Source organism: Homarus americanus, unplaced genomic scaffold, assembly GCF_018991925.1.
Source record: "Homarus americanus isolate GMGI-L3 unplaced genomic scaffold, GMGI_Hamer_2.0 scaffold2539, whole genome shotgun sequence".
NCBI classification, from domain to species: Eukaryota; Metazoa; Arthropoda; class Malacostraca; order Decapoda; family Nephropidae; genus Homarus; species Homarus americanus.
The window spans coordinates 1,942,177-1,953,033 of record NW_024725489.1 but is presented as its reverse complement, the minus strand read 5'-3'; the positions used below and the strand labels follow the sequence as shown (position 1 = coordinate 1,953,033).

The 10,857-nt window shown below is 36.2% G+C and overlaps 1 protein-coding gene across 4 annotated transcripts; it reads left to right on the top strand.

Annotated features, from left to right (window-relative positions):
• The first annotated feature begins 421 nt into the window (after positions 1 to 421).
• LOC121864959 (fucose-1-phosphate guanylyltransferase-like) lies at positions 422 to 10,495 on the top strand. 4 transcript variants are annotated; one of them, XM_042364182.1, is made up of 7 exons: positions 422 to 652; positions 1,119 to 1,249; positions 1,657 to 1,792; positions 4,611 to 4,679; positions 5,946 to 6,089; positions 6,508 to 6,711; positions 8,142 to 10,495. In XM_042364182.1, the coding sequence occupies exons 1-7, from the start codon at positions 556 to 558 to the stop codon at positions 9,176 to 9,178; spliced, it is 1,818 nt and encodes a 605-aa protein (XP_042220116.1). In that variant the 5' UTR covers positions 422 to 555; the 3' UTR covers positions 9,179 to 10,495. The 4 variants fall into 4 exon arrangements, with proteins under 4 accessions (XP_042220116.1, XP_042220119.1, XP_042220117.1 ...); XM_042364184.1 differs by lacking the exon at positions 422 to 652 and adding an exon at positions 864 to 985 and having other exon boundaries at positions 1,657 to 1,769; XM_042364185.1 differs by lacking the exon at positions 1,119 to 1,249 and having other exon boundaries at positions 523 to 652; positions 1,657 to 1,769.
• Positions 10,496 to 10,857: the final 362 nt, after the last annotated feature.

Genomic DNA, 10,857 nt, shown 5'->3' with positions numbered 1-10,857 from the left:
TAGTTTAGTTATGGGATGTTCTTCAGGATGATGTACATTGCTCTGAAACAACTTTAATTATATCCATATTTTGATTTATATAAGTTACTACCCCAGATTTAACTGAGAAAATTTGACATTGATTAAATAGAAGCCGACATAATAGCTATATACAGTATACATACACATCTTATTAAAACAACTTAATAAAGGACAATTATTTGTTCATCATGGGAAATGAAACCGACCATTGACGTGTCTTGTCGACAAATGTTGTGATGTTAAAAATATTCATGAGTAAGGCTGGAAACCATTTATTTCAAGAGAAAACTTCCCTAAAATAATTAAAACTTCACTGTGGTCGCTAGGGTATGTCATATTAGATTCAAATTTAATGAAAAGATTTATGATAATATAATTAAATGGTTTAGCGATCATGTTCGTGGTAATTTTCTAGCATTGATTACCTTGCTATCTGGCTGGTCCTGTGTTATCGCCTCACAGATAACAACGATTTTTTGGTTAATTATTCCATGGCGTCATCTCCTGTACTCCACAAACCTTCAAGATAACACAATGGACAACGAGAGAAGTAAAAGGATAAGGGACTTTATGCAGGATCTCTTCAGGCGTTACAATTGCCTGAGAGTCCACACACCTGAAGCTAAAACAGGTAATAAAATGTATATAGGTTTATTCCTTTATTTTTAGCTAAATAGTCACGAAGGAGTTTCCAGTTTAATCATATATGAAAATTTTAATGATCTTTGTTTCTATATAGTTTATAGATAACTGCTGTCATATCAGAGATAGTAAATCAAGATTAATTTTTTACCAATTAAATGGGTGATAGATTACGTTACACATGTCTGGCACACAACTTGACCATTTGGAAGATAATGTATTAATTTTTTTTTATCTCAATTACAAATTTTTCCAAACTTGTAAAATGTTGAGTCTAGTATTGACCTGTCTTCATGCCCTGACCATTCCTTTTGTCTATACTGTAAGTTTACTATGGCTCCCTCTCACTACCTAACACTGTACATGTACACTGAAATACTGTTTACCTTGATTGTGTGACTTCTCTGTATGACTATTTAGTCCATACATATATTAGAATTAATGACAATTTACAGAAAACAAATTCTGTGGTGTGGAAAAGTCTCCCTTCTGGGATGTTGTAGTTTTGACAACTTTCGACGCAGCACAGCGGGAAAGCTTTCAGCGTCAAATTGATTTTAAGAAAAAACATGGCCAATTACCAGAGGTAAGTATTTCTAGATAACACTAAATGTACCAATAAACTCAGAATCTAAAATGAAAAATAAAACTACATTAGCATCATTATAATCTGAATATAAATCCTTCATTCCAGACTAAAATGTTACTTGATATGGAATCCTACTTCCTGATTGTTTTAAAAGGCTAAAAATAATGTTTTATAGACTTGATGTGTTAAGTTTTCTCAAGTGGTGTATACAGTATAAGGTACTAAAAGATTATGGTCTAACATTAACCTTGCACGTTAATCTCTGGTCGATGGCATGACTTCCTATTGCTGCGTTTGTGAGAGAAGTTGTCACACACAATACAGTATAAGTCTAGTTTCTCTTCATAACACATAACAGGTCTTTACTGCTTGTATGCATTTTTTAATACTCTATGACCCTCCAGGTTTCCATTCGCGTCGTGGCTGATCCACCAAACCAAAAACTGGGCGTCGGAGGCTCAACTCTCCACGTACTGATGGAACTGCATAAGGAATTTGGAGATGAACTTTATCAGAGGAAAGTGCTCATTATCCACTCAGGTATTATTGTGGATTTGAAAAGTTGAGAAAATACTAATGATGCTTGCAGGGTTTACACTAAATATCTAGGTGGAAAGTCCAAAGTCTTGGAGGTGGCTAAGGATCTATGGTTTATAAACTGTAAATCATAAAAAAAAATAAATAAATATACACTATTGTGAAATGAATATACTGTACAGGTCGAGTTAACACCTGTAATAACTTTTCAGCTTTGTTAACCATCTTCATAGAACAATTCTTTAGCCTAGATATCAGTTATGTTTCCCTCTGAGCTCTTTAATTGTGAGGCTGTTCTTATAGGAATGCCAAATGGTATTTTCATACCACCTGTTAAAGTTTTATGTCTTAGTGAGTGAATGTTCATCAGATCAGACACCATCATTCTGTTTACCCTTATGACTTTGTTCTTTAGTACTGTATATGATTTTCACACAGTAGTATGTTATCAATCATCACACTGAAGATTTTTTTATTCTCTCCATTTTAATTCACTTTACTTATACATGTACCTGCAACTGCCCTACCAATAGTCATCATCTTACTTTTGTTTGGGAGAAAACACGAGAAACTATGCGGCTGACTATTTTTGAAGGATGGTTGGGTCTATTTAAAGTGGAACATAGTTCTGGTCTGACTAAATACATCAAAGCATATTCATATTGTGAGGGAAGAGGTACACATCATATGGCACACAAACCACATACCTGTTTGTACATTAGTTCTAGTCCAATAAGCAGGAAAGATGAGATCCGCTTGCCAGGCAGGTGTTGGTGCAGATGCTTACTGCAGTACAGTACATGCTTTTGTGAAATCCATTTTAAGTCACAGCTAGTGTCTGCATGCAACCAGTATGTCTGTCCACATATTCAACACTTTCAGTAGTTGGGAGTTAGTAGACCTGTCATTTACAAGTCCATAATTTTTGTCCATCATATGGCTCACAATATGGCCCTGTTGATGGATTCCATAATTCTGTAAATGATACACATGGGACTCACAGGCCAGTAGCTGAACAGGGCATTTATACCTGCAGATAGAGAGAGATACAGTTAATAATTTTTCTGAGATAACCTCTTCACTACAGGGATACCACTTATATTTTATTTCACTAATGCCAGACAATTTTATTCAGCACAGGGGGGATCCCATATACATGTGGTTAGTACTGTACTGTAATTTTTATTATTGTTATGAATGAACATTAATCCAGGAACAATTTTAACTGGCCCAGACATGAATGTGAATTGAGTAGTTGGGCTATGGCAGGTTCAGATTGAAAGCCCTGTACAGTACTTGTACTTACACATTCTGTTTGAGCACCACTTGTTTTTAAAAAAATGTGCATTCCTTAGTCCTGTCTTCCCAAATACTTTATATATACAGCTCCTACCCGACTTACGATGGGGTTAGGGACCCAAATCCAGGTCGTAAGTCGAAATGGTCATAAGTCGAAAATGCTTAAATAATACATAGAAAATCTAAAATAGGTGTCTCTTTTTCTTCTCAGCACCACAAAACTCTCACTTTTAAGTTGCCAGCCATTTTAAAGTGAATTACAAACGAAAATTTTGTCAGTACACAGCACAATCACTGATGTTGGGACTCGAAAATGCGTAATTTGACAAAATTTTGGTACGACTGAGGTGGTCGTATGTCCGGGTGGTCGTATGTCCGGGTGGTCATAAGTCGAGTAGGTCGTAAGTCGGGGAGGAGCTATATATACAGTAGTCACTCGTCAGTATTTCCAAATGCTCTGTATGTGTGAAATAAAACGGGAAACATTAATTTCAGTACTGTAAGAATGTACTGTATTACGCTTTATTAAGCATCAAAAGTACAGTACAGTAACTCCATGTTTTTCGCGGGAATTACGTTCCTGAAACCCCCGTGAAAAGCCCAAACCGCGAATACTCTTTTAGGAATCACTGTACCTGTGGCCACCAAACAGCTCTCCACTCACGGCCCAGTGGTCACACTGATCACTGATGCACTGTATCGACATTTACTAACATCATTATTTTAAACTAATCATATTGTAGTATAATAATGGAAAAACGTAAACAGTTATATACCAAAAAATTTGTTTATTAGTAAATAAAATTTTTTATATTTCGCTGAGGTCGGCAACACCCGCATTGCCAGCCTCTCCCTGCTGTCCCGGCGTCTACCCGCACTTACTCAGTCACGCCAGCCAGCCAGTCCTCTTCCACCCACATTCCTCCACTTGAAGACTTGTATTCTGACAAAAGACACAAATAAATTGTCAGTCTTCACCACATCTTGAGCCATAGCTCATACCACCTCTGAGCTTGTCCAATAAAACTGTTTTTTTCCATTAAGGTCATCACTATTCTTGATCTCTTGGTCACTTTAGAGTCTTTGCTTGTACAGTAATATTTGCCTTTGATGAGGCTGGCTTACTTCCCGGAGCCATGTGGAATGCATGTGGGAGGACAAACAGAAGAGGTAATCACAGTAGCATTCACAGTACGGTAGGCAAGTGTGGACTGAGGCTTCTGGGAGCAGCGGGTGTCTGAGACGGGAAAGGGTGGCGTCTGTTTGCTGCACCGCACAAGGGAATATCAAAAAGGGCGCAAAATTAATTTTTTTTTTTTTTTAAGGATATTATATATATATATATATATATATATATATATACAGTATATAGTTTTTTAGTAAAAAAAACGCGAATGGTCAAAACCGCGATAAAAAATCCCGCAAAAAACACGGGATTACTGTATATACACACTGAAATTATAAAGTAAAAGAAATTATTTACTTTTGAGAAATAATACTGTACTGTGCTTCTATCTTGCAGGTGGCAGTAGCCAGAGGTTACCTAGTTATAGTGTGTTGGGCAAGATATTTGCACCTGTTCCTGCCAAAGGTAAGGTTTCTTTGTTTAGAACATTGTTGTCGAAACCTTAGCTTGAATATTTGAAAATATCCGATGCTTAGGGCACTAGCGCAGTAACCATATAGATACTAGAACAAAGATAGAGCTTGAGGAAGACAGAGGAAGGAGGAAAGACCAGGGAGAAGGAAGAATAAAATAAGAAAGAGAAAGGAAGGGAAGGGAAGAAGCTTTTGGCAAGATTATTGCATATTTATCTCAGGAATTTTAGATGACAGAAAGGAAAAGTATTACAGGTATCAGGTCCTGGTCACAACTTAGTAAGTATTTCACATGACTGAGTACAGTATTAGTCAAGTGAAAAAGTAAATTAATTGAAAAAAAAAAAGGATATATTATGTAGAGTTGAACAGCTTCATTTACAGAGATAGCAGTTAATTAAAATCAGAAATACATAGACAGATGTACTAATTGTACTCAGGGCATATTTATTTTAGCTTTTGATTCATTATTTCAGCTTTTTGTATTATGTACTGTACACAACATAATGCTTAGGAAAAGGAGGCTAATGGTGTGTATAATAAATTTTCAAGAAGTAGGGTTAAGACTACAGACCAAGATCCATCTCTCAAATTCATTTTGCAAGGAAGCCTGTGTACAAAATGAACAACATTCATGTAGATAAGACTAATTGTATACACATGTACTGTACTGACACATTTTGTAACGTGGAATACAAACTAAAGACAACCTAAAACCATTAGGTTAGGTTTGGTTAAGTAAAGCCTGATAGAGTTCGGTTTTGTTATCATAAAAGGTAATAAAGAAGTAGTGACCCAACCTTGCCAGTTAAGAGGGCACTTGCAAGCCATAGAAGGTCCAGTTCCCAATAGGAAGGGCATCCAGCCAGAAAATTTGCCTGATGGCAACCAGGAGACAGGCTTGGAGAGCTGCCATCAAGCTAGCACATGCAAGCATAGAAAATATCCATAAACCAGTGATAATGATGATAGAAAAATGATATGTAGTAAGAAAAAGCTTCAATTGTCTAGTTATCATGGATCTTTCTGTGATACTGTACAGTAATATTGTATTATTTCATAAATTGTATCTAAGATCATGTGACAAGTAAGGTAAAGCAGTCAGTATAGATGAGGGTTAAAACCATTTTTTTTAAATGATACTTTATAATGAACTTACAAATTATGTAGTGTACTGTACAGTACTGTACCTTATTTTTTTCTGGGAAAGCTGTTTGAGTGTTTATTATACAGTTTCTGTTTTGGTAATTTCTTCCAGGACTGAGTATGAACTGTAGTGTACCACAGATGTTTGACCTCAAGTTAGCCATGTATCTACCCTTCTGTGAGCTGCTGGGGCCTGGGGTGTTTGTTACCTGTGCTGATGATATTGAGACTTATTGCCTCCATATAAATAGTTTAGGTCAGTGTGTACAACTTCTTAATATACTGGACTCTTTTCCTCATTATGCAGGCTACTTCACAATAAAGAAGTTAAACAGAAATACAGTATAGTACTCCACTATTCATTGGTTTTATAAACATCAATACAGTACACTAATTAGCCCCCCATATTAGATCTATCATACATTTTGCAACTCACAACAGATTAAAATTTAATTTAAATCATTTATGAAAAAAAACCCAGAACAGTAGGATGCTCTAATAATAAATATTGGTAGTTAAATCTCAAATAGTGAAGACAAAAGCTGGTTACTCATATGTCATACTTTGTACAGAATCAGAAAAAAAAATGCAAGAATAGAAACAAAAAATTGTCTCGGATTAACTAGATGAAAAAGCCAGTGACACTTAATGTCTCGATAACATTTTATTTTCAGATATGAAATCTTTAGAGTCAGCAGATGTGGTAGCTTTGGGTCACCCTTCATCTCTTTCCACTGGCAAGGGACATGGTGTCTATGTGATAGGAAATTATGTGACCCAGTCATCAACTTGCACTAGCAGTGTTCAAGAATGTATGGAGGTGTTGCAGAAACCATCAGAAAGTGTCATGAGGTCAAGAGGAGCAGTTTTTGTGAAGGGTGAGCTTCTCTCTTTCTGACTACCGCTAGTATAGACAAATCCTTTGATCATAGCGTAAAATGTAAAATTATTATTACCCCATACTAAATATAAATGAAGTACAGGTACTGTATTTAAAACATTTAACATTGCAGAAAAATCCACTCTAAAGTGGCACTTACATTTCCAAAGATTTTTGCTCTGGTTTCCATGTGCTGCCATTGTCCTTTTCATCAGTACAGTACAGGGCTGCCTGACTTATCGCAAAGGTTACAGGCATGAAACTCGTTGCAAATAGCGGAGCAATTTTTCTCATAAAAAATTATGTAAATAGGGGGGATACGGGCATCGTGGTGGTCACTTGTTTTACTCAATACATTTAGAACATAAAATAAATAAAGAAACAAGGGCATAATATCAAATAATATCAATAACAAACACTGAGTTTATTAGGCGTATATATTTACAAGTACAATATACAGGGGCACTTTACATGTTTGAGTGTTTGAATGTTTATGTGCGTAGGTGTGTGAAGTAAGTTTTAAAAGTAGACATCACGGAACCTCGTCACCTTCGTAGCCGTCAGTAGTGTTGCAGACCCGGCCATCTCCTTGATCTTGTTGGCACTTTTAACTATAGAATGCACTGTAGAGGGAGCCAAGCTGTGCACGCGCCCCATCACCGACGTTCCTTCTCCGTGTTCATGTCTTTTTATGATATCCAATTTCACGTCCAACGTAACTGCCACACGTGATCTCTTAGCAACATTGCTGGGAGTTTTAGTATCTGGTCGCTTAGGCATTGCTAGATCACACAAAACACACGCCAGCACGTGTGAGACTGAGGCGAGCGGGAGTGTATCGCTGAGGAATACGTACACACGCTGTCCTACACTACGGCTGAGGCGGGTGGTTCAAAATTTTTGCTCCTAAGAATTTGTGAATAAACGGGGCAACCATTGCTAATAGTGGAAATGCATAACAATAAATCTATTGCGGATAAACGGGGTTACAAATACCGAGGCTATGAATAAAGGGGTTTGCCTGTACAGTATTTACTATTTATAGTAAACAAAAGTTTTTTAAGGTTGTATTTGAAGCATGCTCTGTGTTACACTGTTGGGCAGGGGGGGGATTAATTTTTCATAAGGCATGCTGCAATAGGATAACAAACGTGACTAAATGTTTTTTAATGTAACTAAAGTTGTATGATAGTCTTTTGTATAAATAAATTTTAAATGACATTAACAAACTTGAAGAGAATATATTTACACTACAGTATTGTCCTTTTTGCACAAAGCTTTGTATAACATATTTTTGTTTGTTCTTGCAAACCTTATCCTACAATACTGCAGGGTAGCAGCATAGAGTATAGTACAGGTATAGCTTTTCTCATTTTTCACAAATACTTTGAACTACTGTACAGTCCTGTATTTAATTCTCAATTTCAGAGGAAGGAGACATCTCCAAGGAACAGGTCTGGAGTGACAGTGTATTTTGGCTCTCTAGTCGAGTGTGTCGTGATCTCCTGGAATGGTACAGAAAAAATTCACCGCTGTCTTCAGAACTTGATGCTTATGCCCATTTTCTGCCCTGTTTGGGCACACGAATGGTGGATGCCAAACCATCTGATTTTAAAGACTTTCGTTTTGAAATGTTACCAATTCTTAAGGATTTCAGCTTAAAGGTTCTTCTCCTGGAGGAGTCTGAATTTTATCATATGGGAACCATGGAGGAGTATTTGATGCATTTTAATATTATGAGAAATTTCTGTGAAGAGTTGGCAATAGTGAAAAATACCAGTAATTCACATGATTGTTGCATAGTAAAAGTTAGAGAAAATTTACCATCATCCTTTGAGAATGGCATGATTATAGAAACTTACTTCTCAGGTCCAACCCCGACTATAACTGTACCTCAAGATTCAACACAGTTTGTCATAGAAAACTGCCACATAAACTTGTCATTTAAAGTTGATAGTGATATTATAATGAGCAATTGTGTTATCCAGGAGTGTTCTAATGTTTCCTTCCTTAACAATGAACTGAATCTATTTGGTAACCTTTTGTACCACACTGTACCAATAGTGTTCAAGGGTGAGTCAATATATGTCACAGTAGCATTTGATTTGACTGCTAATATGAAAAGTGTCTCTAAGGATTTATCTAATATATATAATTATGGTTGTAGCATTAGTGATGTGTCACGAATTCTTGGTTATGATGTAAGAGAAATGGTGCCAAGTTCCTCCAGCACTGTATCCCTTTGGACAGCTCGAATGTTCTTGGGAGGTTCAACTGCTGCCGAGAGCTTTTGGTTCACACACCACGCCATAAACAAGATTAAACATGAACAAGATGGAGAGGCACTACAAACTAGTATTGATGGAGGTAAAAGTTCTCACTTGTTTAGTATGAGCGATGTTGTGATGCTCAAAGATTTGGAGACACTGTTGAAAGACAGATATCACTTGTCTTCATGTATATAAGATAACCATTGTTTTTAAGAGTATCTGTTAGGTATTACTAGTAGCTATGATATTTTGTTTAATTGTTGAAGTTTGTAAAGTTTATATTTTGTTATATATACTGAGTAATATCAGTTACTATTAGCATGGTTTGGGATAAAATAATAATGGTCTGTAAAAAGTAAACAAGAGGTAGGAAAGGAAACATTTTTTATTCTGGTTATTTCTCCATGTAAAATTCAGTACTACTGTAACTGTATTAGTAAAAACAGAACAAATTTAAAACTTGTTGTTTGCCACGTGGCCTCATGCCTAGCGGGAAATTTCTGTTCACTGTCTGTACTGTACACTTAAGAACAGGGTCTTTTGGTTCACTGGAATTCATTACTGTACAGTATTGTCTTTTTCAATATTATAAGTGTGATGCACTACAGTATATTTGTTGTTTTAGAATTCAGCACTTGAAAACCTTAAGTATTACAGCAATGGTTGATATTAGTCAAAGTACAATTGTTTTTCATGAATCTCGATGAAATACGACAGTATTGACCTGAAAATTTATATTCACCAAACTTATTTGAAGTGATGGGTAAACCAGATGGAAATCTTGGTGCTTTATTATAGAAGACCATAAGAGAATACATCTGTTATAATTAATGAAAAACAGAGAATTAGAAAGAGACTGTTGTTCATATCCTGCTTTTGTTCTCTGTATGAAGCAGAAAAAGAACAGCAATTAGGCATAATTTATGTGAAGAATGGCTGCATAAAAAGATATAGTTTACAGACCTTTAACCAAAGAGGAATGAGAGTCCGACATTTAGTGACACAGTTGTCGACTTTGTGTGTAATACTGTACAGTCTTTCCTCTTAACTGTGAGGGTTAGGTTCCTGAAAAACTCCCAGAGACAAGCTCGGAGTCCTAAAATATTCACTAAGGTAAAAAAACCAATCTGTATGTGATATTTTCCTCTTTAACTATACAGTACACTGTAACATTAAAACTTAAAATTGTAGGCATATACAAGGCAATAAATAAAGCAAATAAATAACAATAATGAAAGCATAAAAAGAGCAAAAATTATACAAGTTACTTTAAACACGGAGTTGTAATTTACATTGACGCTTGCCCCAGCAAAGCAGCCCAGGTGTGACTGCCTACCTGTAGCAATAGTATTCTGTGCTGCGTACAGGATCTGACTCTCGACTTATTCACATGCACACCTACAGAGACAAGGGTTGAGGATGTAGGAAGGTTAAAAATGAACATGTCTTACCTGTAATAAAATTAAGAAGTAAGCTATTTACTGGGAGAATAAATAAAATAATTACAGTACAGTACAGTATTAACTTTTACCTATGAATTTCATGTTCTGCTGACTAATAAAATAGAAGAAAAAATTTTGTTGCTAACCTTTCATGGTGATAATGATGACATTTTTAGCCATAGTCGACAGCCTCAAGATTATCCAATTCCTCGACTCCACCACAACCTCAGGATCATCTACAGATGACTCCGATTCCATTGACAGAGACTTGGAAAGAAAATGGTGGTGCTAGGAGAGCTGGTCCGTGACGAGTGGACGATTGTGGTGGGACTGGTGCAAGACGAATGAGTGATGGTGACGGTTTGTGAGGAGGGGGTGGTGGCAGACGAAGGCATCAGAAAACTGAGGATGGATGGATGTTTTATTTTCCAA